This window comes from Liolophura sinensis, chromosome 1 (genome assembly GCF_032854445.1).
Source record: "Liolophura sinensis isolate JHLJ2023 chromosome 1, CUHK_Ljap_v2, whole genome shotgun sequence".
In the NCBI taxonomy this organism is placed as follows: domain Eukaryota; kingdom Metazoa; phylum Mollusca; class Polyplacophora; order Chitonida; family Chitonidae; genus Liolophura; species Liolophura sinensis.
In genome coordinates, this window is record NC_088295.1 from 82,909,971 (window position 1) to 82,930,351 (window position 20,381).

A 20,381-nucleotide genomic window follows, 5' to 3' on the forward strand; every position below is an offset into this window, starting at 1 on the left:
TGTCACTCACAGATGTCTTGTGATCATTGAAATGGAATGTCCATTTTGGTTGTCGGCTGGTAAACGCATGTCTTTTTCGAATCAATGCATATATTTATTCATTATTCGGATCCGTAATTTATTCTACACTGAGTCACAGAATAATGAATGCATATGCAGGGTTCATCTCATTGTTGCTTATACGTACACTCCCCCCTCCCCCCAAGCCCCTCATTGCACTCTATGTACACTGGCAGAGCATTACAGGACTTTAATGAATTTGGGACGAACTCCATTACGTTTCGGATAATGACATTATATTTACCGAGCTATGGACAATGGTACCAAGCAACATGCACAGACAAGAATGATGGAAATTTACTTTGGCTTCCGTTGCCATGATACAATGCTGTTTTCTTTTTGTACCATCAGAAAAATTTGTTTGTTGTAGTAATGTTATCATTAACGTGGCTTTGGCATGGTTTCGGATTCCACAGATCTATTCCTCAATTAGCTTACCGTCAAAATAAACACGGGTAATTTCAGTGCATCTCTATTACTACGCTTTTAAACCTACAATACAATGGAATCACGTCCATCAAAGGTCTGCAACACTAAGTATAACACATTGTGAAAGCATAACACACGAAGCACGGGAACCAATGTATACACAGCTTTAAAGCACTAAACCATCCGTTGCCAAAACTCATATAACCATTTTTCCTTTTAGTACATCACTTGAACTCAGGCGGTGCGTAAAACAATTGCGAAAAAGTCTCCCAACAAAATGTTTTTAGAGCCACATAAAGATGTTAAATATTATTTTTGGTGCCAAACTCACAGTGTTTCGACGGGATATCATTCCAAACTTAAAACATCTTTCTAGGTTGAAAAGAACTTAATCAGGCGAAATGCCTGACTTAGTTACGGTCGAAGTATTTTGTCACAAGATGCCTATAGGTGATGGTTCTTGTGCAGTAAGGTGATTGAGGACATGATTCAGTCCATAACAAAATTCCAACTCTTCATCTGATCTCTTAAGGATTTTTGTCTGACGAAGCGGATATTCAGCGTTTCTTTGTAAGTTGTATTACCTTCCCTTGAAAACATTGATAGTGTTATTAGATTACGGATACAGACATCATCAACTTCCGCTTCATTATAAAGCATTGTTGCTTATATTAACTCCAGGCGCTTATGTCATTCGCCCGAAAACCAGGTTGGAAATTAATGATATGGAACTGCATTTTTTGTGGGCTGTTTCTTAACTTCCACACTATTGCCTATAAATCTAACGAAAACTTGGTTGTTTTGAACGATTTGACGTTTCCGTTTAGTTTTAAGGCTTAAGCTAAACCGGAAGTGGCCATTCCATAGTAGAAATCTGGTTTAGGAGTCCTTTTGAGAACCGTATTCCGGCATGGGTTTGACAAAACTGGAGTACCTTCTGAAGGGTTTGTACTGATTCCCAGTAACACTCCGACAACGGCCAACGCGGTGGTAATACAAGGCAAACTTGCTGGCAAAGATCGGGACGGTCACAGCCATGACGATGACCCCGCTTATAGCGCAAACCGACCCCAATATCTTTCCAAGGAGAGACCGGGGTACAGTGTCCCCATATCCTACTGTCGTCATGGTAATGATAGCCCACCAAAACGCTGCTGGGATACTCTCTATATTCTCGGTTGGGCGTTCGCAGAAGTAAAACAGACTTGAGAACATTAGTACCCCAATGCCGAGTAGCAGAACCAGAAGCCAAATCTCACGAAATCCTGCCCTAAGCGAGAATAGGAACACTCGAAGTCCGCTGCACTGTCCGACCAGACGAAACACTCTAAACACCCGTACCGTACTGATGGCTGAGATAAAGTCCATATAAGATGACGTGTACTTCAACTCTGGGAAAATAGCCACAAGGACGACTCTGGAAAAGAATGCAATTACTGCCACTGTGTCGATTAAATTGAGAGGCGAAGATAGAAATCTTCGTCTGTTGACGTAAACGCCAAATCGAAACAGGAGGTCAACCGAGAAGAAAATACCACAAGCAAGAGACAAAAGGTGTATACTTGGCATAGGTCCCCCTAAATGTGGAGGCAGTTTACCTTGATGAGGTTTTCGTGATACTGAGAAGTTGGCCGTGGTATTAAAGTCATCTTCTTCCTGCGATTTACTCAAACCTAATTTCTCTTCGACAAGGTTTTCGTAACTGTGGAATTTGTCGCCCAGGAATTCTTTCCATTCTTCCTTGGAGAGCTTATGTCGAAACTGAGGCATGGTCTCAGCACAGAGCGCTATCACCGCCAGCAAGACGAACACCATGGACAACCAGAAGTATATCTGAAAACACATAAATGAATTTATTCATTTGATAGATTTTTGAGGTATAATAAATTACAATTCACATGACTGCATTTTCGTACCTAATTCTGCTTGAGCCATGGTGTTATTGCTTTTAACAGAAAAGAATAAAACGCTGAGGTACATGTTAATCCACACGAGATCGGATTCTACCTGTTACGTTCGATCATTTGTCAACTGTCACAATGACGTAGTTGCTCTAGTTTCATTCTCCTTTCTGGGTTATTGTATTACTGCTGTATATAATTTCAACTCTGACTGCTATCAGAAAAAAACCGGAGTGCCTGACGCGAACGTCGAATCCTTGCCTTGCTGTCAAACTCTGTGGATCAAAGGTATAGCGGCATCAACGGGTTTTCCGAAACAGTGGCGTTAGGAGCGACTAGCTTTCATCCCCTTGCTCCACCTAACAAATTACTCCATCGAATAGTATTTCCAAACTGTTTACAATCTATGTCATCAACCTAGCTCATTAACAGTCTAGCTGAATGATGAGAGTTGACGAACCATTTTTACACAGAGATCCGACTTTTTTATACGCCATATTAAAACATGTCAGAAAATACATAAAGATTACATAAACAACATAATGTGTCCCAAATCCTTTAAAGTGCCACTCTGGTCAGAATACAAACTGCGTAGAAATATTACAATTATACGAAAGAAATCCTACGGAGTAAGCCTAACACTATGTTTCAATAGGATTTTGATGAAGAACGCTATTTAACCCATATAACTGAAGATTCCTTGAAAAACAAAATCTTCGGCTGTGTCCGTAAAATTTTCCTCATGTGACGTCTTAAGATTCCCTGAATGACGTCGAATCAGGCAGATGTGACGTTGAGTAATGCATTTATGCTGGGATGACGTTAAGAGCGTTTGAATGGGCAACGCCATTTGTGGATATACGTCAGCGATTGATGACATCATGTGTTCGTGGGTGACGTCACACCATGCAAAGCGGAAGAGACAGAAATATTTTGTTTCTATATAATCTGTCGAAACATACAATATCGGTTTTAATTCACTGCAATATTTTCACAATTTAGGAAAGCAATTCAGAGTATCCAAGTCTTTATCAATTTACCTTGCTTTTAAGAGACAGATGTTTTGACACCAAAGTAGCTCTTCCCAAAATGTGATATGTTTTGTCACTTTAAGCATTTCAATGGCTTTTATGCATGTACGTATCTATTGTTCTATAAACTATTTTGTAGAAACTATTACATGTTTGGTCAGACGTTTCAGATTCGTGCTCAAGAAGAAAAGAAAAACCCTCGCGTGTAATCTGATAAAAACATTTTGTAAGTAACTACAATTATACCTGTCCAAAGACACTGTAGTGTGGTTCTTCTAGGGACTCGTGAAAGAATCCCCGCCAGGTGCCTTTGTTGATTGTTGAGGGCGTCTCTTCCTTATTCATACTGTCCAATATCTTCACTTCCTCCAGGAATATGTCCATCCTCATCTTACAGCAGTTTTTCATCTCGTTAACATCCACCCCCCAAAACTCCATCTCTCGAATGAACACCGAGGGGCAAACATCCTGCGGCATGTGGAGCTCGCGAAGATTCAGGTAATCCAAAGCCGCTTCAAAACATCCAACATGGCGTGCGAAGTAATAATGACCGTCATCCAACTGCCGATAATTCTTACCACCAGTCTTCGCCTGTTTCAGCGGTCTATCTATCAAAGACTTTGGTACCTCATAGCGCCGACCATTCACGCTGACTTTCACAATTTCAGAATCCATTTTGCCTAATATCCAAAAAATTAAACTCTGATGACTTCTCAATCTCCAACGGAATGCTACGGTGCATCGACCACGGTCACAGCGCGTTGGTGATCGTTGTCCGACCTACATCCGTAACGTCTATTATTATGGCTAGTTCTCATGAATAACCAAGTACCGTTGCATTGTACACACTAACGACAGTTCCATGTTTTGATTATCCAGTCAATATGAACCAATGGTTTCACTGGCTATCGCGTGGGTGTCCAACATGTCGAAATCTGAAAACGGAAATAGGAGAAAGAGAAATCTACCACCCGTTATTTTCATGGCTAAATTTAAATGCGCGAAGACGTTTTCATTTTAGAACAGTATGACTTACGTTTTTAAAAGAGGATGCGTACCTGAGAAGCTTAGTTCGTCCAGCATAGTTCGCCGTACCGGAATATCTAGGCGCGTGATAGTTCAATACCTGCTTTAAATAGTATTGCTCTGCACTAATGAACAACCGCCAGCAGCAATGGAATAAAGCAGACAAAATCTGCCTGTATACTAAGGCACAATGGCTTGTTGCCTTGGAAAAACAACAGGCCTCTATTAAAAATTGTTTAACAGTGCCGAGCCATAGGTATCCCTCGCGAACAAGGTGGGAGATCGATACATGGATCGACGGATGGTTTAGCCCATCCTTGTCAAAGCCATAACGTTGTTGAGGGCATATAATGCTTACTCAGATGAAATGTTCAAATCTCCCATGTGACATTATGTTACCTGTACATCAACTCTTGGCTTTGAAATAGCTTTGAGGAATATTTCCTGGGTACTTTCTCTATGAAGACAATGATTTGCGCGAGTGTGTTGACGTCAGACAGGCGTCGCTTTGCTGAGCAATTGAGTCCTTACCTGTATATATGGGGAGTCCTAGACTACTAAATCCATAGCATGCCTCGTTGACATTCGATTCCAAGGTATGAGGTAGCGTTTGGCCTCCAGTATGGCATGGATATCCAGCGGAGATTCCAGACTGCCCTTTGCTCTAAACATAGCACGGTATCTATGGAACGACAGAGCAAAGTCTAAAAATCGAAAGTGTTGTTTGTCCTGATCTTCGATGTCGGCATATTCTTGACACATTATACGATATTTGGCATTTGAGCCTTTTAACTATAACGTGGCATAAATAATTTCATATAGATTTTTAGGCATAATCATTGATTCTTTCCTCTCATAATGTACGGGTACAGGTCTTGTATTAAAGTCACCATTTGACTATCCACCATACTGCATTTAGTTCTAAACTTAACAAAGCTACACTAAGAACAAAGAACTGGGAAGTATAGCATATCTAAACATAAACACCTGTACCTGTTTTCGCTTTAAAGCTTTATGAAGTAAATCACCACGCAAATACTAGCAACCATGTACACACAAGGTTCTCCCTTTGAACAAGGTACCAAAGTATTTAGTATCTCGTATACCGGTCTAGCTACTGATGATATTTTCAGATAATGGTAATTTCCTTCCTCGTGTGGAAGTGAAATGTCCTTAACTGGGGCATTCAGTACCAATGAAATTTCTAAAGTACTCTGGTTTGGCCGCCAGTTCGGCATGAGATACAACACCTTGAGATGGACACATAAATGTCAACCGCGCATTTCAATGGCTTCCTAACTTCAGCCTATCGAGAAACATAACTGCGCCATTTGTTTACGTCCAATCAACTCGACATCTTGATCACCTCACAGTCAGAGCGCAGAAAAACTGTTGTATTCTGACAGGTTTCGGCCATTAAAGACATTTTACGGATTTAGGAAATGCCGCCGTTAAATTTTCATAAGAGTATGAGTTAATAATACCACCTGTTGTCCAGATCGGTGAATGTCTCCAGAGTTATTACGCCGCGCAGGCATGTGAACCACTCGGCCACCGTAGCCACCTGGAGAATAATAATGAGGCTGTTAGGTTCCTAACAGCGATACCGGCTATCAAAAAGGCCTGATTGCGATAGCAGCTGACAGCATAACATAACCAGTAAGTGTTAAGATAGTGTAAAAAGTTGTATTGAGGGGTGGAAGTTTATACAGCCTAATAACAGGTAGGCTGCCGACATAGCGACCTGCTGGCTAGGTAATGTCACTGTTAAAGCTGATGTAGCAAGAATGTAATAAGTTTTTTTCACTATTTTCTCGGGGCAAAATGACAACATGGCACTAAACTACGGAGCAGTAGTCGATCTACTCACCGATCAATTTGAAATTAGGATTTAAATGTAATTTACGGAGAATCTAAACATAGTTGAATAATAAAACCGCAAAGTATTGTAATTGTAGGATTTGGCCTCCCAACAATATGTCGGAAAACATAAGTGCTTTTGATTTTGGACTACTCCCTAGCAGTTTGATTCAGTCATGACAAACAGTCTATCAGGAAATCCGTAAAAAGTGGTTGCAGAGAACATTTAAATCATCCGAGCAAGACCTATAGGTTTCGAGCTTTCAGCCTGAAAAAATAAATATGCATGTAGCTGTCAGGTGCATGGTTGAAAACAGTGTTTGAAGTATGTGCATATAACTTCCAATTATCCCAGATAGGACATACGACATTCACTGGAATCGAACTGCGGTTAGTCTGACTGACGTCGGCAGTATATGATTTGTGGCCTGATTGATCTTTACACATCTCCAGCCTGGATTAATGGATAACTATTGTATATTAGCTGTATTAGTCACACTACACATGGGGACTCGCTTATGGATAAGTAAAACAGGCAAGCCTGTCCATTATAGCTGCCTGGTTAATGTATAGTAAAGCAAGCCAGTTGTGTGCAAAACTAAGCCATTTGAAAAACATTCGAAAATCAAATACCTTGAAAGTTCAACTTATAGTAAATCGGCTTTTCACATTTTTCAAGGCTCTACAAGTCTCACTAACCAACATGTATTTATAGGTAAGTTGTCGCTAAAGCCACTTGTTGGACACTTTCATAACTGACCTAACCTGATTCGTAACCTAGTTTCGTATCATCGATGCGTGCCATCATGTCATCGTTTCGTGCCATCCCCGGGCGACGGTACGATGGTACGATGAGGGCCTCACCCAGTTTCTATACATAAGTGATGTATCAAGGTTTTGAACGCTAAAACTCTCCTTTGATGAAATGAAATGCGAAATGATGGGATTAAAGCGGAAAGCAGTGTTTGATCTACCAGTTGTCCGATTTTTGGCTTCAAATCAGTTTATTCCGGCCAAGTGACCTTTACACTTGTGGATGTTTATTTCCAGAAAAAAAGCCAATCCGAGTTCAGCGGGCTAAACTATATTTAACTGCCTACTTATACAGTTTATACAGTATACATTGTGTAACAGCATTCCAAATTGCCGCTTGATCCGTGCAATGGCTCTGGTTTGGTTTCCTAGCAAGATGGCGGGAAATGTAGATCATACTGGGATTTCATCTGTTTACGGTTAGATAGAACTTTTGCTTTTGAAACTCAGGTATCGACTTTGATTAAACAATTGACGGCAAATCAATAAAACGTGGTTGCAGACAGCACTTTTAATCGTCCGAGCAAGAACAACAGGCTCCCAGTTTTTAGCTTAGAGGCCTAATAACCCATAAATACACCTAATGGCATCAATGATGACACGCCAACAAAGATTCCAGTCAAATATTGACACTTTTAATGAAGAAATACAGTCCGCGTTTCACATCGATGAAATTTATAAAATTAGAGTGCATTAGTAATCAATATATGATACACAAGTAACAAGGGAAATAACATAAAATATACCAGTATCAGTGCACAGAATAGCTGTTGGTACAGAGCGCTTTAGTGCACATATCTGAGTCCCTGTTGTGACAGTCCTGAAAACAGCTTGTAGCAATAGAAGCATCAAATACACTTATTACCACACCAGTAATAATCAGGTGTTTTTTTCATTATTTCGTCAAGAGTTGTCTCCGGCTACAAGTTTTGGTCCCTCCACATAAACCGGTTCATGAGATTTCTTTGACATCCTTAAAACCAGTTTTTTGGCGATGATCAGTGGAATGTTTAGTCTCGAAACAGTTTCAGACGTAGCAGCATGTTGATAAACTTTGGCAGGTCTATAGCTTTTTCCGGTCCTGCGGCCGTCTGAATCAAAAGGGCAATCTCTTCGTCTTTTAACTTCCTGCCTGCCGGCGTGTGCATCTCCTGCATGGCGTCAAACGTACGGCTGATGTCCACGTCTCCAGAAGGTTCAGCCAGTCTTTCGTACATTTTCAGCATGTCGTGGACCCTGAAAAATTAATATAATATGTTAATTAATGTAATATGTTAAATCAATAAAGACCAGTTGAATTAGTAAATGTCACCTAATTATTTCACAATTCTTGGTTTTGCAATTCAATTTTGTAGTTGTACAAAAGTCTTAATTTGAGGTGGGGGTGTGTTTGGCTGAGGAGATGTGGGGGAGGGTGGATACTGTCAGGTATAAGTGAAGTAGGTCAAGGTAAATTCATTTAACGTGACCAAATAATTACCTTATCTTACATTCTCGATTTCGTATAGAACCACGCTTACAGCTCCCATGGTGCACATACTGCAATATTCACTGACAGGAACGCAATATCCTATATGTCAGGGGAGTGAGCCAATAATGCAACCTGCCGACCTGTCACGATCACAGTTTACCCAAGGTGGATTTCTAAAGGTCAAGTCCATCTTGGGTGGTACGCCTACTGGGTTGCTTGCCGTAGCTGCAAACCCACTAGACTCTGCTATAATATAAGGGCTTCCTTTTACGTTCTACAACGTAACCATGCTACAGTGCCTTCCAGTCAGGTTTCTACCGGGATATGCATATTAACCCTTACTTACAATGTTTCAGTCGCAAAGTAAATAGGGACAAGTGAACCTAAGAGTCACGCATTATGTTTGCTAAAGCATAACAATCCTGGGAGTTTATTCTTCATTACTACAAACCATCTGCCTTTCTCTCTTTCTCTCTCTAGTGTTCATACTCCAGCTTTCGTGGACAACTTATAGGTGATAAATCGGTATCATTGTCCATGTTCAAATGTCATAGGATGGTCTTTCAACGAGAATCTTTCACCAAAAGACATATATACGTTAAATATTCAAAGGTTATCAAAGTTAGTTTCAGGATGGACATAATAAGGTAAGCCTACAGCTACACTATGCATGGACACTGAATTAAGTTTCATGGCTGGTTGTTTGACCTTTACAAACTGTCATAGCCAGGGACTGGAGCTTACTAAGGTAAAGTTTACAAATGACTCGCGTAGTACGGCCGAGTAAAATCCTTGCCGCGTATGCTAGGGAAGCATGACCAGCCTAACAGTTAACGAATCTGAGAGCATACTCACTTTAATACACCTGGCGACAGGTAAGAACGGGTGGACAAACCTGTCTACCCGAATTAATTACCCAGCTCATAACATCAGTTCAGAAAATTAGGTGAAGGTTTCCGGACTGTTATAAACTGTCGAGGCCTTAGTAAAATATTTACATATACGTCCTCTTTTTAATCTCTGAAAGGGTATTAATGCAATTATACAAAGTCCAAAGTGAACTGGATTCCAGAAAGAAAGACTGGTTTCACACACGTTTCCTTCAAGATGTCCTCATTTGTTCTACTAATGTTTCCTTCAAAACATGGAGACTTTTCTATATTACAGCTGTTTAACAAATACACCTGACTTCACAAAATAATGCACGATTTTAGCAACAAAGCACGGATTTTGAGAACATAGCACGATTTATACATTAAAGCACGACTTTGTACTGTTCGTTTTATTCTCTCCTCTCGTTAAAATGTGGTGACCAAAGGGTATTTCTAACTTTGTTGATTGTCACCATAAATTATCCATTTTAATTTTTATTGTGTGGTTGGAACTGTAATACGCGTCATCCTCAATACATTCCCACAAGTGTATACCTTTACGCTGCGCATACCATTTTTCATTTAGGTATCAAGTTGTCATCGGAGTCTGTATGTTTACATTGAAAATGTGTTATTCTTTTGGGGCTAAAGATAACAAATTGGATCCATTTGTCTGTTAAGGGACCACACCAGTAAAGCCCGTGGTCATCATACTCTGCGAACCTACACAAGGAATGGGAGAAGTTTCATTGTAGAAATGGTACATTGTTTTGCCAAGGTATTATCGCGAATGCCTTGTGAAAATATTATTATGGTCTCGATATTCCCTTGTATAAATGATCCTAGCCTAAATACGCCGCGTGGTGTATGTGTAAATAGTGTACTCTTACCCATGGCCAACCTGGGTGTAAAACTGTTGGAACTCCCAAATACTCAGCTCATCGTTCTGGTCTTTGTCAAAGATATCAAACATCACTTTCGCATGTTCCTCAGACAGATTAAACTCTTTCTGAAACATCTCGTAAGCTGTGTCCTTCTTTAGACGTCTGAAGTGATTGCCCACGTATTTGTCAAATATCTTCTGTACATCATCCCTGTAACGAATCAAAGACACCTCATAAATATTCTAAAGGGTCATCAGCAACAGATATGCTGACAAATACACCAGTTTAAAAAAATAGATATTCTATATAAATGAGCTACAGCTGTTTATGTTCAGTGTCTTTAATCAGGAAAACCGTTTATTTCTGACAGCGATATATCTGGTGGATCAAACGATTTATGGGCATGTTTAAGTCTTGATTTAAGCTGTGAAAGGTACACTGTGGAATCCGGCTGACAAGTTTGAGGCAAATTTCCAACTGCACCTCCATGTAGCCACCCTCTGTGTTTTGAGGATTATCATGATGTGTTGTGAACTGTATAACTGGATTACCCAATCCGTTATTTTATACAACAGTTTATTCTAGAAATATCAATCTGAACTAGATGTTCACCACGTTTTTCTGAATAGAATATATCACTCTCTACTTTCTTCATTTTCTCCACAATTGCGTCATTTATGGGACGCATTTATTAGAGTTTAGGTGTTCAACAAACGAAAACAAAAAAGCTCGTTAAATACCCGACATGGTCAGTCCTTAAACTATAAAGCCACTTGTTTTTTTTAACAGGTGTGTTGAGTATGTTACTAGATAGATTTCACCAAGTAAAGAATGGCCACTTGTTTTTTCTACAGGTACATTGTGTATATTACTATATGAATTTCACCAAATAAAGTATGGCCACTTGTTTTTCTACAAGTGCATTGTGTATATTACTATGTGAATTTCACCAAGTAAAAGAAAGTGGAATAAAAAGATTTTTTCTGAGAAAAGGATTTTTAAGGTATAACAAACACAACAACGGCCTTCTTGACAGCATCAAAGTACATTGTTTATACAAATGAGAATAATAGGATTTCCATACATTAAAGTGAATGTTAAACTAGTATGTTACCTGTTTGCTCGCTTACTTTTGATATTATCAATATGCATTGATAGCGAGACCTTTGGGGTAAGGGTTGTTTAACTGAAGTGGGTTTTAGCAAGTTGATTACACAGGTCATAACTAATTAAATAACATGTGTGTCACGAATGTCACCGTCCCCACTATAATGAAGCAGCCACCTGTATAATGTATATGGCTACACACACAGGCTCCAACAGTCAGTGGTTCTATATTCACATTGTGGCCCGTACATTTCTCTCATATTTCTGTTCCACGCGAGTCACCCAGCACCTGCAGTCGTTTATCGTGACAAATGCGGGAAAATAGCAATAATTTTCCTGTTCCTTCCGCATTGCGTCACGTCTTCTGCATTACAAGCTCGCTAAAGGCATAATGGCAGCTCGTGGGTGGGTGTTAAAACACTATTAAAATCCATAATATTCTAACAGGTGCAACATTTCCTCCATCCGAGCAGCTAAAATATATTCATCTGTCTCACATCCATAGAGTGTTTGTTTTATTTTATGTTTTTCCCCTCCCACGGCTCGATATATATCAGCAGGCTATGTCAGACAAAACAACTTCTCAGTAATACAACACGCCTATAGCTAATGCTACATACCCAACTCGTTATTACCAGAGCCGGTATTGTACCCATGCAAGTTTAGCCAAATGTTTACTATGCTTGCTCCCATATGTGGCCTTCTCTGATCGGTATGTATAACACGTCGCGGAATTTAATAATACCGCTTTAATTCGGCTCGGCACCCATCCTATGTTTATGGCTAGTGCACCGTCTAACCCGTGTCTTAATCAATCCAACGTATGGAGCAACACACCAGTGACGGCATCAGAGACAGAATGACATTAAAACGCCCACAATGCCACACACCACCGCTACAAGACTGACGAACTGACATTTTTCCTCAACTTAATCGTTTTTTGTTTCCTATTGCACTCTGTTCTGTTAAATTTAACATAATATTATTTTTCCTACGTGATGCTAGAATAAATTATGTTACCGTAACATGACATTATGTTACGGACAAAATAACAAAACCATTACACCAACAAAAGTATTATGTTAATGTAACAAAACACGTGGATCACACATAACATAATATAGTTTGTAACAATGACGTAATCTATCCTATAGCATCACTCAGAAAACAGAGCATTCAGTCATTTTGACAGATTACTTTTTACAGTGTACGGGTTGGAAATATGCTGTAATCTGGCATGTGGCAGATTTATTTTAGTGGAACCTTGTAAAATCCACATGCCTTAGCGATATATTGAATGGTCCTAAGTATGGCTTATTTGTTTTTTTTAAATGACCCTATTTGTTTGTGCACATGACCCTATTTGTTTGTATGCTTGTATGGGTGACCCTAATTGTGAATATGAATGACCGTTATATTTGAGTGAACTACCTACCTCTTCGTATGCAAGTGCTTATTTGTTTGTACGAGTGAAACTACATGTTTGCTGGGATAACTTCACTAGCTTGCAGGGAAGGATCTATCTGTCCTCTTGTAGTGGAGATATTACTTGTATAAATGAGTATTCTTAACAGAATGTAATTGCCTTTCTTGAACCGGGTTATACCAAAGACGTGCCATTAAAAATGGTACTTGCTGGTGCTTCGCTTGTTCCTCAACAGTGAGAGGTTAGGCCTACAGCAAGAAAATATGACAGGTTGACCCGGTGTCAGTATAATGAGACTGGGTGACATGTCATGTCTGGTGTCTGGGGTGTCATGTCAGGTGCCTTCGGCATGATACTTCAGTGGCGACAGCACAAGAAGACACGGTACATGTACACACACTTAATGAATCCTCGTTGCCATGCTGGAGACATGTCATAAAACCCCAAGAATGCATGCATGAACCTACATATTAACTGCAGGATTAATAGCTCAGGCGGGATTAGAATGTTCTCGACCACGAGACTGACACAAATACCTGTGTCTTACCTTGCTTCTGGCTGGGTTATCTGCCCCTATATGGCGTTTATCTATTTAAATCTCACTATTAAGAACACCCTTTTCGCGTCAGCGTAGCGAAGTGAAATTCCTCCAGGCCCTCCATGTAATTACCTTACAGTAACAGTTATCTGTGTAATTGCCGCACGGTAACAGTTACCCGTGTAATTACCATACGGTAGCAGTCATCTGTGTAATTACCCAACACTAACGGTTACCTGTGACCTTGTAATACAACTGCGCAGTCATGTACACGAACCTTCAATCTATATTAGGTTACATTTACGCGGCTTCAATGTGCAAAGTCATCAACAAGTTCTTTTTCTGTTTCATAGAATACAGCGTCCATCAAACAAACAGTAAAGTGGTCAGAGTTACAGACTTGCTTGGCTAAGTCCCGAAGACTTTGAACTAGGCTATATATTAACATTGCAGTTATTAATAGAGAAAAATCGAATAAAATTGAACAGTCGACCTGAGCTCCCCTATGTAGGCCTACGACGGTAAGTGGTGAGCATGAGATTTATTTGTCCGTCCTATATTGCATGATTACAGCTTATCAACGCGATCAACGCGTCACGTTCCAAGGTTCATCTCGATCATGCCATATTACATCACGAAAGATGCACACATACATGTAAAAGCCTACAAGTTTGCCGAACACTAAATACCAGACAATTATGCATAGAAAAAACGTTTCTTATTCCAGCATATATTTGTTCCAATATTTTCCAGTCAACGATTTCTGTATATGCATATACAAACAACTAAAAGCCGTTAGACCTGATGTGTGCTCGTTTTACCTGCCCGACTGGCTTATGCAAATGTATCATCAAGGCCTAAAACAACATCCCAGGTATTCTCAATCGATCCGACACCCGTTATCTGATCAGATGCTCAGGCAGGCTGTCACATTCACAATATGCAGCCTGGGAGCTTCCAATGGCGCGCAGAGAGCAGACAAATAGTTAGTTTGCAGGCCTATAAATTCAATACTCACGAGACTTTTCTAGGTGTTACAGCCATAGTTAGGCTGTGAGATGGTTCGGATGCTGGGTGGTTCTGTGGTATTCAGCCGATTTACAGCGACGAAAACGCTGTACAATACACTCTTCTACACGATTATCTTGCCCGGTGATGTTAACAGTGACCCCTTCAATTGATGTAACAAGCTATGACGATTTGGTGACTTCCTCTCGCTGTGCGACGTGTCCTGCATAAAGCGTTGATGATCTCGTCCAGGATGTAGCTAAACACAGAGGCTTTTCTCCTTAACAGCTATCCCACGCTCACAGACAAGGGAGAAGCTGGCCAGCTCGTCCCAAACACCGCTCTCTCTCTGACGTCCGCAAGTCACCGGTAAATTCTCGCGAAAACTGTCCCCGCTAGAGGTGACTCAGAGGGTCTTCTGGCTATACAGGTGTATGCGCGGTTCAGCAGTATAGTGCATGGGCGGTGCGACGACAGCCTGTGTTCAGCGGTTTAGCGAACCGAGCCAACATACATATTTCTTCTATACCCAATTGTATGTGAAGCGTTTATTTATACTTTCGTGCTTGGGTGAGTTTATGACAGGTCATACTTTCCTTGGCGTTTTTCAATAGCTCAGTATAATACTTTAGAGCCGCCTTGAAAACTTGTATATCAAGGTTATGAATACTATCTACGCCTGTTTGAGCCTGGAGTGTATACGGTGGAAACGTTCCTACCTGGAGAGTGCTGTGTAATGATGCTTAATCAGCATATCATAAACACGCTATATGAAGGCGTGAGGCCAAGATTAACGAAGCTTGTCCCATGATACAGGCATTTTACAATACTGGGCAATATCTGCACGGCAAAGGTATTTGTTATATGATTTGTGTCATTGGGACAGTGATTAATGCTGTACTCCAGAATATTTCACTTATAAAAGAAGGATATCGCAGCTAGCCAGAGAGAACCGCGAATAAACGCCTTCCTTTGCTAATTATACCCGAAAAAACCCTGACCTTAAAGCCGTATGTAACCTAATCATCAAGAGCTAAATTTGAACCACCGACCTGAGAGCTACATTGCTCGACAAAATAATACTTACAAGTGCAGTCTATATGCACAATGTATGAGGTTTTTCAGAGAAAGTGTCTCTGGAAAGTCTCCTTCACAATTTAATATTGTCGTAACCGTGCCTCTTCACGGAAGCTGACAAGTGTCTGCACATCCTGTAGAAAACTCCACCTGAAACGTGATAACGCCCATCAGTATGATAATTGTCCCAATGAAGTACAGTATGACAAGCTCGACGAACTGTGAGCGAAGGTTCAGTCAAAAAAGTTTTGGTTATACTGCTAATTTTCCTTCTCCAAAGCGGGCCTCAAATTAACACACATGCAAACTCCGTCGATCTAAGTACATTTCCATCTGCAAAAGTGATAGCTTTGTGTGCATGATTTGGTGAGAATTCCTTACCCCACCACCTGGTTGTGATAGTCGAGTTGTTAGAGCAAGCACGTCGCAAGCGGGAAATCATTCCACTATTAGCACTGAAATGTCAACAGCTATATGGAAATCCAATAACACCACAAGACATAGGACTGCACCATTTCCACTTAAATGTCAACGGTTATATGGAAAGCCAATAATACCACTACATGCGCCACTCCACAAGTGGCACTGAAATGTCAATAGCTATATGGAAAACCATAAATACCACTACATGTACCACGCCACCATTTGCACTGAAATGTCAACAGCTATATGGAAAGCCAATTACACTGAAATGTCAACGGCTATATGGAAAGCCAACAATACCACTACATGCACCTCGCCACCATTGGCACTGAGATGCCAACGGCTATATAGAAAGCAAATGAAATTACTACATGTACCAGAACACCATTTGCACTCAAATGTCAACAGCTATATGGAAAGCCAATTACACTGAAATGCCAACGGCTATATGGAAAGCCAGTAATACCACTACATGCACCACTCCAACATTTGCACTGAAATGTCAACGGCTGTATGGAAAGGCAATAATACCACTACATGCACCACTCCACCATTGGCACTGAAATGTCAACGGCTATATGGAAAGCCAATAATACCACTACATGCACCACTCCACCATTGGCACTGAAATGTCAACGGCTATATGGAAAGCCAATAATACCACTACATGCACCACTCCACCATTTGCACTGAAATGTCAACGGCTATATGGAAAGCCAATAATACCACTACATGCACCACTCCACCATTTGCACTGAAATGTCAACAGCTAAATGGAAAGCCAATAATACCACTACATGCACCACTCCACCATTGGCACTAAAATGTCAACGGCTATATGGAAAGTCAAAAACACCACAACATGAACCACACCACCAACGGCGCTGAAATGCCAACAGCTTCATGGAAAGCCAATAATAGTACTAGCACGCCAGTTGCTGACATACACTACCATGGAACCATACAAATGAGCAAGAAAAAGAACATGAAATACACGAATGTTTAAAACGTCAAGCTGAGTTAACGTGGAAGTTTATACATTTGTGTACATGCGCTTCGTAATATCTGTCCTGAGAGTACTGCAAATGAATTTGTGGTTCTTAACTTGTGGTTCACAGAACTATGTCCTGTGATATAGTTCAAAGTATGCTATGTTTAGCGCTTGTCACTCCTGTCTGAATTAACACAAACGGTTGTAATGGAATTTTTGTGAATCTTATTACGCCTATTGGACAAAAGCCCATGAAAAAGCTGAATTTTATGTAGGTCTAGAGCACGAGACTGAGTAGGACCTATGTTATGAATTTACAAATATGTCAGCGTCTGATACAGAAGGAAATTAACAACGAGATTATGTACGATGGTACTATTCACGTAACATACACTCGTGGTTAAGCCGTACAATGTGACCTCACATTAACGCTGTCTGTGAGCCTACTTTAATTTTTGTATACTCAGGTTTATCGAAATAGACCTGTAGCACAGCACGGATCCCCCAAACCTGACCTCTGACCTTTAGTATACACAACTTTAAGGACACGCCTATTAAGGCTTTGTGCACTTGGAATTAATAAGATCACCAGGGGCAGCCTTGCTGTGGTGAGAGTCGGATAACTAGTGTTGTGAGAATTTCACATTGACAATAACACGCAAGTTATTGTCCACACGGATACTAAATGTATATTATTCACCGAATACCCGAGGGGAGATTAAATCTTTTCGTCTCGCTGACAGCCTTCAAGTTCATTCACCAGTAGCGAAGTGGACAGAAATGTTTGATGTTAGATAGTCCTGAATTGATACATTATTCTTTTTTTCAGTGAAGCTCCCGGTGAAGTAATGGTTTAATGTACTAGGCCCTATTTTCTGTTATTCCCTTGAGAAAATCACGTATCAAAATGAAACAGTGGAAGCGTACAATAGCATAAAATTCGCAAAAGGATCTGGCGAGATGGAACAGTTTCAAACAGAAGGTATAACAACTTTGTGAGTTTATAGACTTTATTTATTCACCCCTGTAAGCAGTGATCACTTGAATGACAGTGATCACATGAATAACAGTGATCACTTGAATGGCAGTGATCACTTGAATGACAGCGAACTGAATTGAATCACATTGGTCTTCAGAACAAACTGTTTTAAGGGATAGTAACCCATAACATCTGTTATCGTGAAGGGTTGATCAAAGAGAATATTCTGGAAGTTAGAGCTCGTAATAGCCGTGTCCTGTGACTGACATTTATCTGCCGTGGGTTCTGTATTGACCCAGGGTGAATATTGACTCAGGACGATACAAGCTCGGTACCTGCCAATGGTAGCAGTCTTGACGTCACACAGAACGTCTAATTCCCAGCAGGCGGACGTTTCTTAATTGGTCAGTCAACATAGCTACGTGTCATTTAGCCAAATTTGGCCAGGATGTACCTTTGTCCGCGATGTATGCTCTGTTTCCACCTACCACTTACACAACATTCAAACGAAGTTGTTACATTTGTCCACACAAGATACAATATTTTTAATAAATTACAATTTCTCCACCACTAAATCAAGAAAAGTTGTCTAAAGCATTCCTAGCCTCGAGTGGCCATTTCACCCCATCTCTTTCAATAATGCGCTGGCTGACAGATTGATACTGTGCCAGTCCATTATAAAGACATGCGGGCGTAAAATAGCCAGCTGTGACTAACGCATGACATGTATTTCATTATTGCTTGTGGAGATGAGCCTTCACGTTGTAGAGCCTAATGACGATAAATTGATTGTTGATCTTTGTGCTTAAATCGCCTTTCAGTTGGTCGTATGACGGCTGATTGAGTCTTCACGATCTGAATTGGTAAGCCTTGGAGGTGACACAAAATCTCGCGTAACCGTTGTAGAGATAGAGCGAACAACGTCATGTAGATAATAGGTTAATATGGTTATGAGTTAGTAGTCCTCATAGCATGTGCAACAACATCTAGTCTAGTACATAGCCGCAGAGATGTGGCCTACTATCATATGGTTGAACAGCTGGCTACTGAGGTGTGTCCAATTTTTCTCCCACCATGATTCTGGCCGTCGCCGTGTAAGTGAATTATCCTTGAGTGCACAATAAAACACCAATAAATAAATGTCATACTGAGAGTAAGCATGGGCTAGTATATCTTACACTGATTTACATGTATAACATGTAGAAATGTTTCAGTGCATCAGAATTATTTTGTGCGATTCAGTTTCCAATTCCAACTTGTTAGCAAAACTGTAATGCAAGTTATTAGTCTAACAGAGCTTCCCATGGCTTTACAGAAAGCATAGGCATGTTGACATCAAGTCACTTCTTTGCAAGCAAATGCTATAAGTCTATACATATCATCAGAAATCCATTAACTAGAAGTATGTAACTCCCTTATAGCTAGTATCCGCGACACAATGCACGTGTTACGTCATCTCTAGACGCTTGCGCCACCTGGTGGAGAAATATACCAACATCTTGGGTTGAAATTGTGAGCTGAATCACGGGAAATCTAATATAAACGGCTCCTACAAAAACTACGCTTTCTCAAATCATTGTTGCTATGCAGCTAAGAACCCACTGACTATTTTTTATATTTGCAAGGAACTCTAAAAGAATTACTATCAAAGACATTTTTTTCCTTTTATAAAACTCTCCGTTTATTTTAACACAAACGCGTCTGGAACATTTTTTCCCACAATACATCAGTCGTTTCTTAAACGTTTGCTGCGTAAAGGAGAGAACAAAAACTGTGCATGACAGTGCAGATACTGTCACATAATGAGTTATAGATGGAAGAAAAGTGTAAAATGCCGTGGAGACATGCCATACGGAAGTTGCACACTTCTAGGTAATGGATTTCTGATATCATACAATACATGATCGTTATCCACCGGGACGTATCATAATTACATCAGTGAAGAACTTATTAAACTGCTGCAGGGACTCCAATGTGTTCCAATTAAATTGGCCATGTAAATATACTGTTTTGCTCTCACGTATATTGATGACAATAAGGTCATACTGACCGAAGCATAAGTACTATCAGAAGTCCATTACTTAGAAGTATGCAATTTCCCTACAGCTAGTCTCCACGGTACCTTACACTTTTTTTCCATCTCTAACACATATGTGACGTATCTGCGCAACCATGTATTTTTTCTCTGTCTGTTACGCAGCAAACGTTTGAGAAATGGCTGATGTATTGTGGGACAAAAGGTTCCAAACGCGTTTGTGTTAAAATAGACTTTAAAAAATTATGACAACGGAGAGTTTTATAACAACAATGTCTTTGACAGTAACTATTTTATATTTGCTTGGAAATATAAAAATACCTAATGGGTTCTTAACTACATGGAGACTATAGCTATAGGGAAGTTGCATACTTCTGGGTAATGGACTTCTGATACTTTAGTTCGCAGTTTATAATGTCGAGTAACACAATTTACTTCACTCATTTTTGT

At 40.2% G+C, this 20,381-nt stretch overlaps 2 protein-coding genes across 2 annotated transcripts; both read right to left on the minus strand.

The window, feature by feature from the left end:
- Window positions 1–1,368: 1,368 nt before the first annotated feature.
- Window positions 1,369–4,096, minus strand: LOC135464795 (potassium voltage-gated channel subfamily F member 1-like). The gene is made up of 2 exons (XM_064742349.1): window positions 3,668–4,096; window positions 1,369–2,322 (listed from the first exon to the last, which is right to left on the minus strand). Exons 1-2 carry the CDS (start codon window positions 4,094–4,096, stop codon window positions 1,369–1,371), a joined length of 1,383 nt encoding a protein of 460 aa, XP_064598419.1.
- Window positions 4,097–7,736: 3,640 nt separating this feature from the next.
- On the minus strand, window positions 7,737–14,817 carry LOC135461356 (uncharacterized). Its single transcript, XM_064738398.1, has 3 exons — window positions 14,437–14,817; window positions 10,354–10,557; window positions 7,737–8,356 (listed from the first exon to the last, which is right to left on the minus strand). The coding sequence occupies exons 1-3, from the start codon at window positions 14,460–14,462 to the stop codon at window positions 8,131–8,133; spliced, it is 456 nt and encodes a 151-aa protein (XP_064594468.1). The 5' UTR covers window positions 14,463–14,817; the 3' UTR covers window positions 7,737–8,130.
- Between the last annotated feature and the right edge of the window lie 5,564 nt (window positions 14,818–20,381).

Excerpts from the sequence above, each read along its gene's own strand:
- LOC135464795 (XM_064742349.1), bottom strand. The coding sequence starts at position 4,096 with ATGGATTCTGAAATTGTGAAAGTCAGCGTGAATGGTCGGCGCTATGAG. Across the intron at positions 2,323-3,667 it reads ACTACAGTGTCTTTGGACAG|ATATACTTCTGGTTGTCCAT; the intron begins GTATAATTGTAG and ends ATGTGTTTTCAG.
- LOC135461356 (XM_064738398.1), bottom strand. The coding sequence starts at position 14,462 with ATGGCTGTAACACCTAGAAAAGTCTC. Across the intron at positions 10,558-14,436 it reads GTAACACCTAGAAAAGTCTC|GGATGATGTACAGAAGATAT; the intron begins GTGAGTATTGAA and ends GATTCGTTACAG. Across the intron at positions 8,357-10,353 it reads TACACCCAGGTTGGCCATGG|GGTCCACGACATGCTGAAAA; the intron begins GTAAGAGTACAC and ends TTAATTTTTCAG.